Source organism: Magallana gigas, chromosome 1, assembly GCF_963853765.1.
Source record: "Magallana gigas chromosome 1, xbMagGiga1.1, whole genome shotgun sequence".
In the NCBI taxonomy this organism is placed as follows: Eukaryota; Metazoa; Mollusca; class Bivalvia; order Ostreida; family Ostreidae; genus Magallana; species Magallana gigas.
The window spans coordinates 69,267,345-69,287,823 of NC_088853.1; the positions used below are offsets into that span (position 1 = coordinate 69,267,345).

The 20,479-nt window shown below is 35.1% G+C and overlaps 2 protein-coding genes across 2 annotated transcripts; both read right to left on the reverse strand.

The window, feature by feature from the left end:
• Positions 1-1,118: 1,118 nt before the first annotated feature.
• LOC136273030 (uncharacterized) lies at positions 1,119-9,555 on the reverse strand. The gene is made up of 2 exons (XM_066076748.1): positions 8,535-9,555; positions 1,119-3,836 (listed from the first exon to the last, which is right to left on the reverse strand). The coding sequence occupies exons 1-2, from the start codon at positions 9,247-9,249 to the stop codon at positions 3,520-3,522; spliced, it is 1,032 nt and encodes a 343-aa protein (XP_065932820.1). The 5' UTR covers positions 9,250-9,555; the 3' UTR covers positions 1,119-3,519.
• A 2,497-nt stretch (positions 9,556-12,052) lies between these two features.
• On the reverse strand, positions 12,053-20,279 carry LOC109619489 (uncharacterized). Its single transcript, XM_034449504.2, has 2 exons — positions 18,531-20,279; positions 12,053-13,832 (listed from the first exon to the last, which is right to left on the reverse strand). The coding sequence occupies exons 1-2, from the start codon at positions 19,783-19,785 to the stop codon at positions 13,516-13,518; spliced, it is 1,572 nt and encodes a 523-aa protein (XP_034305395.2). The 5' UTR covers positions 19,786-20,279; the 3' UTR covers positions 12,053-13,515.
• Between the last annotated feature and the right edge of the window lie 200 nt (positions 20,280-20,479).

Sequence of the window (20,479 nt, forward strand, 5' to 3'; positions counted from 1 at the left end):
TTGAATTGCCGCAAGATGGAAAGTGACTTTGTTAAAGTCACCCACCATTGCGGTCAATCTACGGACTTTAATTTTGACCAATCAGGTAACTTGTTTTAAAAAGGTTTACGCCCAATTTCGGCAAAATTTCTTTGATGCTTGACACTATTAGCTGAGCCAAAGAAGGTGTTATAACAATTACTCGTATTTCCGCGGAGAAGGCCTGTAACAAAGACAGGATTAACTCGAAGTCGAAACAAAGTAAATAAGTTTTTATATGAGGCCGAAATGAAATAAATAGGTTTATCTATGTGGAATTTCGAAGTGTCAAGCCAAAAGCGCAAAAGAATTTACCTCCAAAGAAACCGAAATAAGAATGTTTTTCTTAGTATCTAACAGCTGGGAATGTCATCCTAAGTTTACAAAAGATGTGCGAATGAATTAGCTAACAAAGAGAATTTCCAAAAAATACTTAAAGGAAATTGTGCGAAATAGTAGATATTATTAAACTAAAATAAAATAAAATTTACTCATACATGAGGAAAATCCTAAGTGAATATTAGAATTAATCCAAAATATAAAATCAAAAATATCATGAATTATAAATTCATGTTAATCATAACTGTTACATTAAAAGTTTAAAATTTATAAATTTAAACTTAACTATAACAGTTTTCCCCCCTTGCCAAAATAAGCTTTGGTCCTCCAAAGCAATGATACACAAATGTTATTTTTTTTTTTTTTTTTTTTTTTTTTTTTTTTTTAAATATGTATATACAATGAAAAATTTTCAAAAGAAAAAAAAAATATTGTTTATATTATACAAAAGGGACTGAAAAATAAACATAAGATACACACGAACCCAAATGAAAAATGCAAGGTATTGAACACATTACATGTACCTTAAAAAGAACAAATCAGCAAATGTTGTATGTACAAGTACATGTACACTGTATACATGTAAAAAACACAAAAATTTTATATATGTTTAAAAGTAAATAAAGGCAATTGAAATGGAAAAGGTAATTATACATGTAAGCTAGTACATGTACAAAAAAAAAATATGTGATATATATATACACAATGTATGAATAAAATGAACACAATCAAATTGCATGTGGTAAAACAAAATTACAAAAAGGAGTTAAAACTAAATCAATGAAAACATATTTACAATGCGCATATTAACTACTGGTACCAAAGAGTCAATCATAAAAACAATTCATAATCATTAGACATATTCAATTATGCCAATTTAAACGGGTTCTACTAAAATCAATTCATATTTTAACTAATGCACATTAACCCATCTATCAGACATGTGTTGTATGAATCTTGACAAAAATAAATGAATCAAGTGAGATATACAACAATGTATAAAAATCAAGGGGAGTGTTCTTTAAGATTCATTGCATTGACAATAAATGTGCCAAAATGAGGCAGTGGTTGATATAAACCATGATGTGAAATCAAAATATGGATATCAAAGGGTTGTTCAGTTATTCTCTTTGCTTTGTATGCAGTACAAAAATCAAGGTTAATCTTTGATTTAACAGTAATTGCTTGAGTACCTTTAATATTTGTCACAGTAAAATCTGACCAGTTAATAAACATTTTGGATGAAAACAATGAAAACTTGACAGAAATATGATTAATTTGAGAAGGTAGGTTGATTTGCCAAAATGAAGGACACAATGGTAACGTCAAAACAGGAACTAGTATACATTCACCACCAGTTGTAAGTTCTAAAATAATCTGGGTGCATTTCAGTTTTCTTTTTGAATACCAAAGAAATACAGTGAAGAAAAACAAAATTGAAATAACAATTGAAGATAACAAAACTGATGCATGATTCCATGAAAAATTTTGTAACAAATATTCAAACTCTGTTGGAGAGGAGGTAGCAGGTTGAAATGGTTTGTAAACAAAAGAAGGTATTTCTGATTCAGATGTAGCTTGTTTAACCTGTGTTAGTATTGAAACAATTAAAAGCAATTTCCTAACTTTGAAAAACATAAAAATTAACCCTACTAAAGAAAGAATGGCTATTCCCAGGGCAACGAAATCAACAATATCATTAACAGAAGGCCAAGATGAATTAATTTCTATGTTACCATCAAGTAGAGGTTCTGCCAAAGATTTAAAAATAATTTGATCTTTCTTTGCAACTTGAACCATTTTCGTCAAATTTAGATGAGCTTTTTGATCCGCAGCCAAAAATTGATTATAATTATGTGAATACAATTTAAAGTCAGGGAGGTTTACTTGAATTGGGTCTAAAAATGTAGTGTCACCTGAAATTGACTTTAATAATGAATCACTGAAAAATTCCTGAAGGAGAGCCAAATTGAGAGGGTGAGAGGTAGTAATATTTTGTAAAGATTTATGACAGTCAACAAGCTTTGGAGAGTAAAACAAGGTATTTGTGGTGAGAGTGCATCTACAAGGAATGTGCAGTACACAAAATTTGCAACCTTTTAAAATTTGTTGTTTATTGGGGCAGTTCATATCTATATTCCATGCATTGTAGACTAGGACTGAAGTACTTGAAAGTTCAATGATGTCAGATTTCAAAACATTTTGTAAAAATCTAAAATTGCAAAAATCTTTGACCCACTTTTTATTGTTAGCAAAAAGACCAATGACACAAGATGGTGATGTAACAGGTGTAAGAGCTTTATTTAAAGTGCAGTGAATTTCATCATCATTTTGACATGAGGCTATTTCTGCGACTGTGAATGTTGTGTAAAATTGTTGGGGTGAAGTGACGGCAAAGTAAGTTGGGAGATTCAATAGGCTAGTAGCATGTGATGATGTTCCATTGATTGGTACTGGGTATGATAATACTTTGTATAGTCTGATTGGTTGTCTCTGAGAAGTGAGTGGAAATTTAACAGTGATAAATAATGAGCTTTTGTGTCTAACATAGAAAAATTTTGCATTTTGGTAGTACCAGTTTACTGATTTTTGAGAAAGGTAAAAATGTGGTTCTTTGTGAGACAACAGTTTTTGAATTTCTGAAATTGAATATTGTAAAAGTTCTCTAGAGATGAGATATGGAGTCAATTTTCCTTGAATCAAAGATAAAACTGATGCATGTAAGTTGTCGATATTTGCTCGCAATTGACTAGCAATGTCTAACTGATTGACTAGTATGCCTGTTGTGTTTACAATGACAATTTCAAGATGTTGCAGATTAAGAAAAAATGTTTTAGAAAGTGTATTGATAGCTCTAAAATTATTTGAAATACCAAACTGAAGATTGTCCATTCTCTTGTTTGTTGTTGCCATGTATGAAGTCATATGTTCGCTGTGTTTCTGAAGAGCATTAACTATGTTGTTGGATGTCTGAGTTAAAGTATTGATGTGAGAAGCTAAAATGTTAACGTCATCCATTGTAGCCGTACCAAAAAGACTTTTAGAGAGTGTTCCTACAAATGGCAGTAATGAACGAGTTTTCCTTTTTGATTGATTTTTATGAAAAGGGACAACAGATTTAAGAAATTAAAGAGTTTTGCTAACATGACTGTAAGTATCAACCTAAATACCATGAATTTGGTTTAACAAAGACTGTAAAAATTGACAATTAAGTTTAGAACAAGATTGTTTGTTAACAAAGAAACTTTTTGGTTTGGTTATTTGATTTGGGAGAGATATCTGGTAGGTCTGCAACCAATATTCACTAGAAATATGAAGATTCCCCATTGATTTAAAAATAGTACCATAATTAAGACGATGGATGGCATTGTCTATCTCGGTAATTACGTGTTTCGCTGGTGTCGAGAGGGCATTGGATGGATGGAAGAGGCAAACCAGAGTGCAGATGAAGAAAGGATACCAACGCCATTGACCAAAACCTACAAGGACATAAAGAAGAATAAATTAAGGAAATAGTCGAAAGAGATGTGTTGATCAGACACATATATAGCACTAAGAACTAACAAGAATTAAACTTGTCAAAATGACTATTATAGACCATAATTATTCCTTTTCTAAATGAATCATAGATTTTGAATCAATTCCATGGAAGCGATAGTAACCAATTCAACTATCTGACTGATACATGACGCTTTCTCTGAAGGAGCCTTTTAAATTGCCACTATACTGTCAATAACTACAGCATATAACCGATAAACTCAAATGTAAACAATAACCAGTAAATTACAAAACTATAAACACTGTTTATCGAACAAAAATCCACTAAACAAAGTCATAATCACTACTTCTTCCTGAGGCGGCCTTTCTTTGTATATTTTTCAAAGTATTGTTGAACTAAATCTGGGCGCACATTTTCTTGAGGTTCCCAAGATTTGGTCCCATCAGTCCATTCTATGCAGAAATGTTGGTCTTTGTGTCTGTACTTCACAAGTCTTTTGATATCAAACGGGAAATGGTCAGCTTCATCTTCTGTTTCCTCATCTGTTGATGATTGAGTTTGGTTTTCGTCATCTTGAATCTCTTGTGAGTTTTCATCTTGTACATCATTCTGTGGTTGATTGTTATTTTGGGTGCCAGTACAAGCGTTTTCGTTTAAGTGTTGTCTGTCAACCTCTGGGTCATTGTAGTGATTCAACTGTACAGCATTCATGAATGATTTTACTTCTTTGCGATCTTTGCAATCTCTGATCTTGTAGGTGAAGTTGGGACCAATTTCCGAGATATAGTATGGACCATGGTACTTTTCAACAAGTTTTGGGGATAATCCAACTTGGACTTTGTGAGATTTTATAAGAACCTTATCAAAAAGTTTGAAATTTGGGACTTTGGTTTTCTGGTCAAATCTTTCTTTGGATTTTTCCTGTTGCTTTTCAATGTTTTGTTTAGCAATATCTTTCGCGAGGTTGATGTTCTCAATGATTTCATTCATGTGTTGTTGAGCATTGTTTCCTAGCTTTTTGTCTTTAGGAATGGCATTCACATCATAAGGCAAGTTCATCTCCATACCGAAAGTCATGAAAAATGGAGAAAAGCTTGTCGATTGAGTTGATGGAGAGTTTCTCAATGCCATGAGGATTCCTTGAAGTTTCTTTGGCCAGTTTTCCTGATGTTTGTCTGTGTAGGCTCGGAGACATTGGATGAGAGTGCTGTTGGTTCTTTCAACTTGGCTATTGGTCTGCGGGTGGTAACTAGATGTGAGATAGTGTTTGATCTCAAATATATCACAGAGGCAAGAAACAAGAGAGTTCATGAAAGATTTTCCTCTGTCAGAAACAAGATATTTTGGGCAGCCAAAGCGGGTGAAAACATTTTGAAAGAGACAGTCAGCAACTTCAGTGCTCTCTTGTGTTTTCATAGGAAACGCTTCAACCCATTTGGTAAAAGAATCTACAATGAGTAGGACATACTGATAACCTTTTGAAGTTTTATGAAGTTTAAGGAAATCCATGTGCCATCTCTCAAAGCGTCCAACTATTGGTAATGAAGTAAGGGGAGGACTTCTTGCATGGGTATCTCGTTTGATGCGCTGACAAGTATCACAGGAGTGAATGTAATCATATATTTCCTGGTGCATCCGAGGCCAATGATATTTAGTTTTCATGGCGGCCATGACTTTCTCAATTCCTAGATGAGCACCTCCAGCACTGCTATCATGATATGCATTGAGTGCATCTAATCTAAGGACTCTAGGCAAGGCTATTTGTTGGATCCATTTGTCATCTACTGGTAGATTTGACTTCACTCTTCTTTGAAACCAATGATAAAGTACACCGTTACAAAGATCAAAGTATTTAGAAGTTTGAATGACCTTGGTTTGTGATTTTTCATCATCTGGTAAAGTTCCATTTTCTAAATAAGCAAAGATATCTTTAAAGTCTGGGCACTCGCGCTGCAATTTTGAAAGATTGGATAGATTAGAAAGATCAGGATTTGAAAACTGATTTCTATTTCTGGTTCTAGAGCAAAGATACCTTCATTTGGATCATCCTTGTGATAGAAAAGTGTAACCTGAGTGGGTTCTGGATTTGATTCAACAAGAGTAGACTCAACAGAAACAGGTTCAATAGAATCGGGTTCAGGAGTAGATAGAGAAGAGTCGTTTTGATTGTCAGTACTGTCTGACTGATTTGCTATGATTGAAGCAATTGTGGGGTCATGCATTTCGTCTTCGTATTGTCGTCTGCTCAAGGCATCAGCTACTTGGTTGGATTTACCAGGTTTGTGAATAATTTCAAATTGGTATCCTTGTATTTCTATAGCCCAACGTGCTAATCGACCTGTAGAACGCTTTTGATCCATGACATACTTCAAAGCTTTGTGATCGGTATAGATGGTAAACTTTTTATCAGAAAGATAGATTCTATAAGCACGTATTCCTTCTAAGATTGCAAGCATTTCTTGTTCAGAAGTAGACCATTTTCTTTCGCAAGGAGAGAGACTTCTACCTCCAAAAGCAATCACATGTTCTTTACCAGAACTGTCTAACTGACCAAGCACAAACCCAATAGCTGAAGATGAGGCATCACATGTGAGAATGAAACTTTTGCTAAGATCTAGATATGCTAAAATTGGAGAAGAGATTAAAGACTGTTTGAGAGTTTCAAAAGATGACTGACATTCTTCTGTCCAATGAAATTTGGTATCCTTTCTCAAGAGATTGTTTAGAGGAGATGAGAGCTTAGCATAGTCCTTGACAAATTTGCGGTAGTAATTACACATACCAAGAAATGATCTCACATCTTTTTGAGTTTTAGGCACCGGAAAAGTACTGACAGCTTGAGTTTTCTTGGGGTCTGTTCTGATACCATGTTTAGATATTATGTGACCAAGATATTTAATCTGTTTGGCAGCAAAGTCACATTTACTTGGTTTCAACTTTAAGTTTGCCTGGCGTAAACGAGAAAAGATTTGTTCAAGATGAGTGAGATGGTCATCAAATGTTTCAGAAAAGACTAAAATGTCGTCAAGATAGATTAAACATTGACGCCAAGTTAACCCTCTAAGAACTTGAGTCATGACCATCTGGAAAGAAACAGGAGCATTCATCAAACCATAAGGCATACGTTTGTACTCATAAATGCCATTCTGAGTAATAAAAGCAGACTTATGTTGAGAGTCAGGGTGCATAGCAATTTGTAAGAAGGCACTGTGTAGGTCGAGACTTGTGAAGAACTGAGCTTTACTTTGGCCAATGGTATCAAAGACACATTCTAACCTTGGCAGAGGAAATGACATTGGTTTGGATATTTTGTTTAATTTTCGAAAGTCAGTTACAAGTCTGAATTCACCAGAAGATTTCTTTACTAACAAACAAGGAGAATGCCAATCACTATTTGATTCCTTAATGATGTCATTTTTCAACCAATCTTGAACTTGTCTATTGATTTCTGCGTGGTGTGCAGGTGTTGTGCGGTATAAAGGCATTTTGACAGGTTTTGCATTATGATCTGTTTCAATCTTGTGCATGTATGTATTGCATTTCCCAAGATCATGTGTTCCTGTTGCAAAGATGTCTTTATGTTTGTGTAACAATTTTGTCATGATCTCCCTTTGATGTGTATTCAGGTGTGAGTTAGTGAGGTCAAATGAGATGTCAGATGATTTGTTTGTTTGTGTATTGGCAGTTGTTTGTTTGTTTGTGTCTGTATGAACCATGTGAATGGATGCAGTTTCATTTGTTGTTGGTTGTGTATCAAGATTGTAAACCATGCATTCATCTTGGTCAAAATTTGAAACCGTAGCTACTATTTTACCTTTACCCAAACGAATTTTCTGGTTGGTTGGATTTATCACTTTAAGACATGACTGACTATTGTTGACTTTGATTAAGCATTTTGAACCCAAACGATGTGTATTGTGCAATTCATTATCTAATGGTTCTAACAAAACTGTTTCTCCAGACTTTCTATTTGAAATTTTAACACACAAAATTGTCTCTGAATGAGGTGGTAAAATTGTTGATTTTGCAACTCTTGCTATGCCACTGTTAGACTTTAGCATGAAAACATTAGCAGCATCATTGAGAAAGGACATTGTTTTGTTGGCTAAGTCTAAGATCACCTTGTGTTTTTCCATGAAATCAAGACCATTTATCAAAGAATGGGGCAACTTTTCAACAACATGCACAGGGAAATTGAATGTAGCTCCCTGAAATGATAAGGGGAGGTCAAGTTTACCCATAACATTCAACCTACCACCAACTCCGTTTACAAAATAAAAATCTGGTTTCATAAGCACAGCATTTGCATAAGATGTTTTGTTCAAAAATAGAGCACTAACTACAGTAATTGATGCACCAGTGTCAACAAGAGCATTTGTTCTTTTCTTATTGATAGAAATATCAACAGTATTCTTTATCATATTTGTAGCTAAATTTAAATCAGCTGATTTTGCACTTTGATTTTGACATTTTTCGAGGCGCCTACCCATACAATGGATAGGCTTGAATCCCTATTGGTTAGAATCAAAACTTGTTAGCTTTCTATATAATGGACTAGCAGGGTTAGAAAAACATGCAATTTGAAAATGATTGATCCCATGACAATAAAAACAATGTTTGCCAAAAGCAATACAATTAATCTGATCACAATTGTCCATAAAACAATTTGGGCACTTACTGGGACTAGGATGACGTTGATTCTGGGCTGGACGGTAACCATGCTGTCTGGACGGAGGAGTGGGCCGAGGAAAGCGGTTTCCTTGGTTGCGAGGTCCGTATTGAGAGGCATTGTTGGAGAATTGCGGTCTGTCTCTTCTTTCACTTTTAAAATGTCTCTGGGAATGGAAATCATGTCCTCGGGGTCTTCCATGGTTTCTGGTGTGCACATTAGTATGAGGATTGTTCTGTTGATCAGATGAAGCATAACGGTCACTCACTTCTGCAGGAGCATATTGGTCTCGGCGGTCTAAAGCCATAACAGTCGTTTCCAGTTGTTTTGAAAGTTTCGTCATCAGGCGATCTTCCATGCCTTCAATGGATGCAATCAGGCTGTCATTTTTACGAATTTTCACAGTTGATTCTGCCCTTTTTGCGAATTTAAATAGGTCCTCAAATGATTGGGGATCTTTATCTAACACCTTTTCAGAAATATCCGGTTGAAATCCTTTGGCGATGAGACTAATTAGCATCAGGCTTGGTATTTCATCATCACATGCCATCTGTTGAATTCTGGTGATGTACTCTTCGCAGGTTTCGTCAATTTGTTGCTTAATATCTAGGACATCAATGTTGAAGGAAGATTGTTTTCCAAATCGGGAAAAGAAAGCTGATTTTAAACTTTGGGGAGTACTCCGAGATGTTTCAGGAAGTGATAAATACCACTGCTGCGCCATGTCGGCTAAATGGAAGACGATGCGTCCCAGGATTTGTTGCTCTGTGAATGAGTGAAGGGAACACCACTGAATGAAGAGGGTTCACCATTGTGTGGCACTAACTTTTCCACTTTTTCCTGTGAATTTAGCAAGTTGAACACCATTATCTCTCTGCATAATGGTTGTTGGAGAGCTGTCACTTGTTGTTATTGTTGCTGTTGGTATATTGGCTGTTGTTGTTGATGAACTTACTGTTGTTGTTGTTTGTGTTGTTGAGGAATTCACACTTGATGTATTCACTGGTGTTGTTGTTGATGAGGAATTCACACTTAATGTATTGGCTGTTGTTGTTATTGAACTTGCTGCTGTTGTTGTTGTTGTTGAGGAGGAACTCACACTTAATGTATTCACTGCTGTTGTTGTTGTTGTTGTAGCTGTTTGCGTTGGAGTTGTTGTAGTTGTTTGGGTAGCGGTCTGAGAAGTTGAGTCACCACATTGCATTTGGCGGTCTCTTAAATTGTAATGGTATGTTAAATATTTGTTGGCACTGTCCTCTGGCATCACAATACACAATTCTGGCTAGCGAGAGGTACGTAGGATTGAATTGATTCTGTCCACCACTTGTCACACATTTGTTTTCACCGTCGTGACTAATTGTTTGGGGAAATTAGCTAAAGGATCAACCTGTGTCTAATTGCAAGAAACTTGCTTCCACAGCACCTGAATGAATCAAAATAAAATCCGTAAATTTAAGTAAAACTGTCTTTATTGAATTGCCGCAAGATGGAAAGTGACTTTGTTAAAGTCACCCACCATTGCGGTCAATCTACGGACTTTAATTTTGACCAATCAGGTAACTTGTTTTAAAAAGGTTTACGCCCAATTTCGGCAAAATTTCTTTGATGCTTGACACTATTAGCTGAGCCAAAGAAGGTGTTATAACAATTACTCGTATTTCCGCGGAGAAGGCCTGTAACAAAGACAGGATTAACTCGAAGTCGAAACAAAGTAAATAAGTTTTTATATGAGGCCGAAATGAAATAAATAGGTTTATCTATGTGGAATTTCGAAGTGTCAAGCCAAAAGCGCAAAAGAATTTACCTCCAAAGAAACCGAAATAAGAATGTTTTTCTTAGTATCTAACAGCTGGGAATGTCATCCTAAGTTTACAAAAGATGTGCGAATGAATTAGCTAACAAAGAGAATTTCCAAAAAATACTTAAAGGAAATTGTGCGAAATAGTAGATATTATTAAACTAAAATAAAATAAAATTTACTCATACATGAGGAAAATCCTAAGTGAATATTAGAATTAATCCAAAATATAAAATCAAAAATATCATGAATTATAAATTCATGTTAATCATAACTGTTACATTAAAAGTTTAAAATTTATAAATTTAAACTTAACTATAACAGTTTTCCCCCCTTGCCAAAATAAGCTTTGGTCCTCCAAAGCAATGATACACAAATGTTATTTTTTTTTTTTTTTTTTTTTTTTTTTTTTTTTTAAATATGTATATACAATGAAAAATTTTCAAAAGAAAAAAAAAATATTGTTTATATTATACAAAAGGGACTGAAAAATAAACATAAGATACACACGAACCCAAATGAAAAATGCAAGGTATTGAACACATTACATGTACCTTAAAAAGAACAAATCAGCAAATGTTGTATGTACAAGTACATGTACACTGTATACATGTAAAAAACACAAAAATTTTATATATGTTTCAAAGTAAATAAAGGCAATTGAAATGGAAAAGGTAATTATACATGTAAGCTAGTACATGTACAAAAAAAAAATATGTGATATATATATACACAATGTATGAATAAAATGAACACAATCAAATTGCATGTGGTAAAACAAAATTACAAAAAGGAGTTAAAACTAAATCAATGAAAACATATTTACAATGCGCATATTAACTACTGGTACCAAAGAGTCAATCATAAAAACAATTCATAATCATTAGACATATTCAATTATGCCAATTTAAACGGGTTCTACTAAAATCAATTCATATTTTAACTAATGCACATTAACCCATCTATCAGACATGTGTTGTATGAATCTTGACAAAAATAAATGAATCAAGTGAGATATACAACAATGTATAAAAATCAAGGGGAGTGTTCTTTAAGATTCATTGCATTGACAATAAATGTGCCAAAATGAGGCAGTGGTTGATATAAACCATGATGTGAAATCAAAATATGGATATCAAAGGGTTGTTCAGTTATTCTCTTTGCTTTGTATGCAGTACAAAAATCAAGGTTAATCTTTGATTTAACAGTAATTGCTCGAGTACCTTTAATATTTGTCACAGTAAAATCTGACCAGTTAATAAACATTTTGGATGAAAACAATGAAAACTTGACAGAAATATGATTAATTTGAGAAGGTAGGTTGATTTGCCAAAATGAAGGACACAATGGTAACGTCAAAACAGGAACTAGTATACATTCACCACCAGTTGTAAGTTCTAAAATAATCTGGGTGCATTTCAGTTTTCTTTTTGAATACCAAAGAAATACAGTGAAGAAAAACAAAATTGAAATAACAATTGAAGATAACAAAACTGATGCATGATTCCATGAAAAATTTTGTAACAAATATTCAAACTCTGTTGGAGAGGAGGTAGCAGGTTGAAATGGTTTGTAAACAAAAGAAGGTATTTCTGATTCAGATGTAGCTTGTTTAACCTGTGTTAGTATTGAAACAATTAAAAGCAATTTCCTAACTTTGAAAAACATAAAAATTAACCCTACTAAAGAAAGAATGGCTATTCCCAGGGCAACGAAATCAACAATATCATTAACAGAAGGCCAAGATGAATTAATTTCTATGTTACCATCAAGTAGAGGTTCTGCCAAAGATTTAAAAATAATTTGATCTTTCTTTGCAACTTGAACCATTTTCGTCAAATTTAGATGAGCTTTTTGATCCGCAGCCAAAAATTGATTATAATTATGTGAATACAATTTAAAGTCAGGGAGGTTTACTTGAATTGGGTCTAAAAATGTAGTGTCACCTGAAATTGACTTTAATAATGAATCACTGAAAAATTCCTGAAGGAGAGCCAAATTGAGAGGGTGAGAGGTAGTAATATTTTGTAAAGATTTATGACAGTCAACAAGCTTTGGAGAGTAAAACAAGGTATTTGTGGTGAGAGTGCATCTACAAGGAATGTGCAGTACACAAAATTTGCAACCTTTTAAAATTTGTTGTTTATTGGGGCAGTTCATATCTATATTCCATGCATTGTAGACTAGGACTGAAGTACTTGAAAGTTCAATGATGTCAGATTTCAAAACATTTTGTAAAAATCTAAAATTGCAAAAATCTTTGACCCACTTTTTATTGTTAGCAAAAAGACCAATGACACAAGATGGTGATGTAACAGGTGTAAGAGCTTTATTTAAAGTGCAGTGAATTTCATCATCATTTTGACATGAGGCTATTTCTGCGACTGTGAATGTTGTGTAAAATTGTTGGGGTGAAGTGACGGCAAAGTAAGTTGGGAGATTCAATAGGCTAGTAGCATGTGATGATGTTCCATTGATTGGTACTGGGTATGATAATACTTTGTATAGTCTGATTGGTTGTCTCTGAGAAGTGAGTGGAAATTTAACAGTGATAAATAATGAGCTTTTGTGTCTAACATAGAAAAATTTTGCATTTTGGTAGTACCAGTTTACTGATTTTTGAGAAAGGTAAAAATGTGGTTCTTTGTGAGACAACAGTTTTTGAATTTCTGAAATTGAATATTGTAAAAGTTCTCTAGAGATGAGATATGGAGTCAATTTTCCTTGAATCAAAGATAAAACTGATGCATGTAAGTTGTCGATATTTGCTCGCAATTGACTAGCAATGTCTAACTGATTGACTAGTATGCCTGTTGTGTTTACAATGACAATTTCAAGATGTTGCAGATTAAGAAAAAATGTTTTAGAAAGTGTATTGATAGCTCTAAAATTATTTGAAATACCAAACTGAAGATTGTCCATTCTCTTGTTTGTTGTTGCCATGTATGAAGTCATATGTTCGCTGTGTTTCTGAAGAGCATTAACTATGTTGTTGGATGTCTGAGTTAAAGTATTGATGTGAGAAGCTAAAATGTTAACGTCATCCATTGTAGCCGTACCAAAAAGACTTTTAGAGAGTGTTCCTACAAATGGCAGTAATGAACGAGTTTTCCTTTTTGATTGATTTTTATGAAAAGGGACAACAGATTTAAGAAATTAAAGAGTTTTGCTAACATGACTGTAAGTATCAACCTAAATACCATGAATTTGGTTTAACAAAGACTGTAAAAATTGACAATTAAGTTTAGAACAAGATTGTTTGTTAACAAAGAAACTTTTTGGTTTGGTTATTTGATTTGGGAGAGATATCTGGTAGGTCTGCAACCAATATTCACTAGAAATATGAAGATTCCCCATTGATTTAAAAATAGTACCATAATTAAGACGATGGATGGCATTGTCTATCTCGGTAATTACGTGTTTCGCTGGTGTCGAGAGGGCATTGGATGGATGGAAGAGGCAAACCAGAGTGCAGATGAAGAAAGGATACCAACGCCATTGACCAAAACCTACAAGGACATAAAGAAGAATAAATTAAGGAAATAGTCGAAAGAGATGTGTTGATCAGACACATATATAGCACTAAGAACTAACAAGAATTAAACTTGTCAAAATGACTATTATAGACCATAATTATTCCTTTTCTAAATGAATCATAGATTTTGAATCAATTCCATGGAAGCGATAGTAACCAATTCAACTATCTGACTGATACATGACGCTTTCTCTGAAGGAGCCTTTTAAATTGCCACTATACTGTCAATAACTACAGCATATAACCGATAAACTCAAATGTAAACAATAACCAGTAAATTACAAAACTATAAACACTGTTTATCGAACAAAAATCCACTAAACAAAGTCATAATCACTACTTCTTCCTGAGGCGGCCTTTCTTTGTATATTTTTCAAAGTATTGTTGAACTAAATCTGGGCGCACATTTTCTTGAGGTTCCCAAGATTTGGTCCCATCAGTCCATTCTATGCAGAAATGTTGGTCTTTGTGTCTGTACTTCACAAGTCTTTTGATATCAAACGGGAAATGGTCAGCTTCATCTTCTGTTTCCTCATCTGTTGATGATTGAGTTTGGTTTTCGTCATCTTGAATCTCTTGTGAGTTTTCATCTTGTACATCATTCTGTGGTTGATTGTTATTTTGGGTGCCAGTACAAGCGTTTTCGTTTAAGTGTTGTCTGTCAACCTCTGGGTCATTGTAGTGATTCAACTGTACAGCATTCATGAATGATTTTACTTCTTTGCGATCTTTGCAATCTCTGATCTTGTAGGTGAAGTTGGGACCAATTTCCGAGATATAGTATGGACCATGGTACTTTTCAACAAGTTTTGGGGATAATCCAACTTGGACTTTGTGAGATTTTATAAGAACCTTATCAAAAAGTTTGAAATTTGGGACTTTGGTTTTCTGGTCAAATCTTTCTTTGGATTTTTCCTGTTGCTTTTCAATGTTTTGTTTAGCAATATCTTTCGCGAGGTTGATGTTCTCAATGATTTCATTCATGTGTTGTTGAGCATTGTTTCCTAGCTTTTTGTCTTTAGGAATGGCATTCACATCATAAGGCAAGTTCATCTCCATACCGAAAGTCATGAAAAATGGAGAAAAGCTTGTCGATTGAGTTGATGGAGAGTTTCTCAATGCCATGAGGATTCCTTGAAGTTTCTTTGGCCAGTTTTCCTGATGTTTGTCTGTGTAGGCTCGGAGACATTGGATGAGAGTGCTGTTGGTTCTTTCAACTTGGCTATTGGTCTGCGGGTGGTAACTAGATGTGAGATAGTGTTTGATCTCAAATATATCACAGAGGCAAGAAACAAGAGAGTTCATGAAAGATTTTCCTCTGTCAGAAACAAGATATTTTGGGCAGCCAAAGCGGGTGAAAACATTTTGAAAGAGACAGTCAGCAACTTCAGTGCTCTCTTGTGTTTTCATAGGAAACGCTTCAACCCATTTGGTAAAAGAATCTACAATGAGTAGGACATACTGATAACCTTTTGAAGTTTTATGAAGTTTAAGGAAATCCATGTGCCATCTCTCAAAGCGTCCAACTATTGGTAATGAAGTAAGGGGAGGACTTCTTGCATGGGTATCTCGTTTGATGCGCTGACAAGTATCACAGGAGTGAATGTAATCATATATTTCCTGGTGCATCCGAGGCCAATGATATTTAGTTTTCATGGCGGCCATGACTTTCTCAATTCCTAGATGAGCACCTCCAGCACTGCTATCATGATATGCATTGAGTGCATCTAATCTAAGGACTCTAGGCAAGGCTATTTGTTGGATCCATTTGTCATCTACTGGTAGATTTGACTTCACTCTTCTTTGAAACCAATGATAAAGTACACCGTTACAAAGATCAAAGTATTTAGAAGTTTGAATGACCTTGGTTTGTGATTTTTCATCATCTGGTAAAGTTCCATTTTCTAAATAAGCAAAGATATCTTTAAAGTCTGGGCACTCGCGCTGCAATTTTGAAAGATTGGATAGATTAGAAAGATCAGGATTTGAAAACTGATTTCTATTTCTGGTTCTAGAGCAAAGATACCTTCATTTGGATCATCCTTGTGATAGAAAAGTGTAACCTGAGTGGGTTCTGGATTTGATTCAACAAGAGTAGACTCAACAGAAACAGGTTCAATAGAATCGGGTTCAGGAGTAGATAGAGAAGAGTCGTTTTGATTGTCAGTACTGTCTGACTGATTTGCTATGATTGAAGCAATTGTGGGGTCATGCATTTCGTCTTCGTATTGTCGTCTGCTCAAGGCATCAGCTACTTGGTTGGATTTACCAGGTTTGTGAATAATTTCAAATTGGTATCCTTGTATTTCTATAGCCCAACGTGCTAATCGACCTGTAGAACGCTTTTGATCCATGACATACTTCAAAGCTTTGTGATCGGTATAGATGGTAAACTTTTTATCAGAAAGATAGATTCTATAAGCACGTATTCCTTCTAAGATTGCAAGCATTTCTTGTTCAGAAGTAGACCATTTTCTTTCGCAAGGAGAGAGACTTCTACCTCCAAAAGCAATCACATGTTCTTTACCAGAACTGTCTAACTGACCAAGCACAAACCCAATAGCTGAAGATGAGGCATCACATGTGAGAATGAAACTTTTGCTAAGATCTAGATATGCTAAAATTGGAGAAGAGATTAAAGACTGTTTGAGAGTTTCAAAAGATGACTGACATTCTTCTGTCCAATGAAATTTGGTATCCTTTCTCAAGAGATTGTTTAGAGGAGATGAGAGCTTAGCATAGTCCTTGACAAATTTGCGGTAGTAATTACACATACCAAGAAATGATCTCACATCTTTTTGAGTTTTAGGCACCGGAAAAGTACTGACAGCTTGAGTTTTCTTGGGGTCTGTTCTGATACCATGTTTAGATATTATGTGACCAAGATATTTAATCTGTTTGGCAGCAAAGTCACATTTACTTGGTTTCAACTTTAAGTTTGCCTGGCGTAAACGAGAAAAGATTTGTTCAAGATGAGTGAGATGGTCATCAAATGTTTCAGAAAAGACTAAAATGTCGTCAAGATAGATTAAACATTGACGCCAAGTTAACCCTCTAAGAACTTGAGTCATGACCATCTGGAAAGAAACAGGAGCATTCATCAAACCATAAGGCATACGTTTGTACTCATAAATGCCATTCTGAGTAATAAAAGCAGACTTATGTTGAGAGTCAGGGTGCATAGCAATTTGTAAGAAGGCACTGTGTAGGTCGAGACTTGTGAAGAACTGAGCTTTACTTTGGCCAATGGTATCAAAGACACATTCTAACCTTGGCAGAGGAAATGACATTGGTTTGGATATTTTGTTTAATTTTCGAAAGTCAGTTACAAGTCTGAATTCACCAGAAGATTTCTTTACTAACAAACAAGGAGAATGCCAATCACTATTTGATTCCTTAATGATGTCATTTTTCAACCAATCTTGAACTTGTCTATTGATTTCTGCGTGGTGTGCAGGTGTTGTGCGGTATAAAGGCATTTTGACAGGTTTTGCATTATGATCTGTTTCAATCTTGTGCATGTATGTATTGCATTTCCCAAGATCATGTGTTCCTGTTGCAAAGATGTCTTTATGTTTGTGTAACAATTTTGTCATGATCTCCCTTTGATGTGTATTCAGGTGTGAGTTAGTGAGGTCAAATGAGATGTCAGATGATTTGTTTGTTTGTGTATTGGCAGTTGTTTGTTTGTTTGTGTCTGTATGAACCATGTGAATGGATGCAGTTTCATTTGTTGTTGGTTGTGTATCAAGATTGTAAACCATGCATTCATCTTGGTCAAAATTTGAAACCGTAGCTACTATTTTACCTTTACCCAAACGAATTTTCTGGTTGGTTGGATTTATCACTTTAAGACATGACTGACTATTGTTGACTTTGATTAAGCATTTTGAACCCAAACGATGTGTATTGTGCAATTCATTATCTAATGGTTCTAACAAAACTGTTTCTCCAGACTTTCTATTTGAAATTTTAACACACAAAATTGTCTCTGAATGAGGTGGTAAAATTGTTGATTTTGCAACTCTTGCTATGCCACTGTTAGACTTTAGCATGAAAACATTAGCAGCATCATTGAGAAAGGACATTGTTTTGTTGGCTAAGTCTAAGATCACCTTGTGTTTTTCCATGAAATCAAGACCATTTATCAAAGAATGGGGCAACTTTTCAACAACATGCACAGGGAAATTGAATGTAGCTCCCTGAAATGATAAGGGGAGGTCAAGTTTACCCATAACATTCAACCTACCACCAACTCCGTTTACAAAATAAAAATCTGGTTTCATAAGCACAGCATTTGCATAAGATGTTTTGTTCAAAAATAGAGCACTAACTACAGTAATTGATGCACCAGTGTCAACAAGAGCATTTGTTCTTTTCTTATTGATAGAAATATCAACAGTATTCTTTATCATATTTGTAGCTAAATTTAAATCAGCTGATTTTGCACTTTGATTTTGACATTTTTCGAGGCGCCTACCCATACAATGGATAGGCTTGAATCCCTATTGGTTAGAATCAAAACTTGTTAGCTTTCTATATAATGGACTAGCAGGGTTAGAAAAACATGCAATTTGAAAATGATTGATCCCATGACAATAAAAACAATGTTTGCCAAAAGCAATACAATTAATCTGATCACAATTGTCCATAAAACAATTTGGGCACTTACTGGGACTAGGATGACGTTGATTCTGGGCTGGACGGTAACCATGCTGTCTGGACGGAGGAGTGGGCCGAGGAAAGCGGTTTCCTTGGTTGCGAGGTCCGTATTGAGAGGCATTGTTGGAGAATTGCGGTCTGTCTCTTCTTTCACTTTTAAAATGTCTCTGGGAATGGAAATCATGTCCTCGGGGTCTTCCATGGTTTCTGGTGTGCACATTAGTATGAGGATTGTTCTGTTGATCAGATGAAGCATAACGGTCACTCACTTCTGCAGGAGCATATTGGTCTCGGCGGTCTAAAGCCATAACAGTCGTTTCCAGTTGTTTTGAAAGTTTCGTCATCAGGCGATCTTCCATGCCTTCAATGGATGCAATCAGGCTGTCATTTTTACGAATTTTCACAGTTGATTCTGCCCTTTTTGCGAATTTAAATAGGTCCTCAAATGATTGGGGATCTTTATCTAACACCTTTTCAGAAATATCCGGTTGAAATCCTTTGGCGATGAGACTAATTAGCATCAGGCTTGGTATTTCATCATCACATGCCATCTGTTGAATTCTGGTGATGTACTCTTCGCAGGTTTCGTCAATTTGTTGCTTAATATCTAGGACATCAATGTTGAAGGAAGATTGTTTTCCAAATCGGGAAAAGAAAGCTGATTTTAAACTTTGGGGAGTACTCCGAGATGTTTCAGGAAGTGATAAATACCACTGCTGCGCCATGTCGGCTAAATGGAAGACGATGCGTCCCAGGATTTGTTGCTCTGTGAATGAGTGAAGGGAACACCACTGAATGAAGAGGGTCCACCATTGTGTGGCACTAACTTTTCCACTTTTTCCTGTGAATTTAGCAAGTTGAACACCATTATCTCTCTGCATAATGGTTGTTGGAGAGCTGTCACTTGTTGTTATTGTTGCTGTTGGTATATTGGCTGTTGTTGTTGATGAACTTACTGTTGTTGTTGTTTGTGTTGTTGAGGAATTCACACTTGATGTATTCACTGGTGTTGTTGTTGATGAGGAATTCACACTTAATGTATTGGCTGTTGTTGTTATTGAACTTGCTGCTGTTGTTGTTGTTGTTGAGGAGGAACTCACACTTAATGTATTCACTGCTGTTGTTGTTGTTGTTGTAGCTGTTTGCGTTGGAGTTGTTGTAGTTGTTTGGGTAGCGGTCTGAGAAGTTGAGTCACCACATTGCATTTGGCGGTCTCTTAAATTGTAATGGTATGTTAAATATTTGTTGGCACTGTCCTCTGGCATCACAATACACAATTCTGGCTAGCGAGAGGTACGTAGGATTGAATTGATTCTGTCCACCACTTGTCACACATTTGTTTTCACCGTCGTGACTAATTGTTTGGGGAAATTAGCTAAAGGATCAACCTGTGTCTAATTGCAAGAAACTTGCTTCCACAGCACCTGAATGAATCAAAATAAAATCCGTAAATTTAAGTAAAACTGTCTTTATTGAATTGCCGCAAGATGGAAAGTGACTTTGTTAAAGTCACCCACCATTGCGGTCAATCTACGGACTTTAATTTTGACCAATCAGGTAACTTGTTTTAAAAAGGTTTACGCCCAATTTCGGCAAAATTTCTTTGATGCTTGACACTATTAGCTGAGCCAAAGAAGGTGTTATAACAATTACTCGTATTTCCGCGGAGAAGGCCTGTAACAAAGACAGGATTAACTCGAAGTCGAAACAAAGTAAATAAGTTTTTATATGAGGCCGAAATGAAATAAATAGGTTTATCTATGTGGAATTTCGAAGTGTCAAGCCAAAAGCGCAAAAGAATTTACCTCCAAAGAAACCGAAATAAGAATGTTTTTCTTAGTATCTAACAGCTGGGAATGTCATCCTAAGTTTACAAAAGATGTGCGAATGAATTAGCTAACAAAGAGAATTTCCAAAAAATACTTAAAGGAAATTGTGCGAAATAGTAGATATTATTAA

Excerpts from the sequence above, each read along its gene's own strand:
- LOC136273030 (XM_066076748.1), bottom strand. The coding sequence starts at position 9,249 with ATGGCGCAGCAGTGGTATTTATCACTTCCTGAAACATCTCGGAGTACT. Across the intron at positions 3,837-8,534 it reads TCAACGTCATCCTAGTCCCA|GTTTTGGTCAATGGCGTTGG; the intron begins GTAAGTGCCCAA and ends ATGTCCTTGTAG.
- LOC109619489 (XM_034449504.2), bottom strand. The coding sequence starts at position 19,785 with ATGCCAGAGGACAGTGCCAACAAATATTTAACATACCATTACAATTTA. Across the intron at positions 13,833-18,530 it reads TCAACGTCATCCTAGTCCCA|GTTTTGGTCAATGGCGTTGG; the intron begins GTAAGTGCCCAA and ends ATGTCCTTGTAG.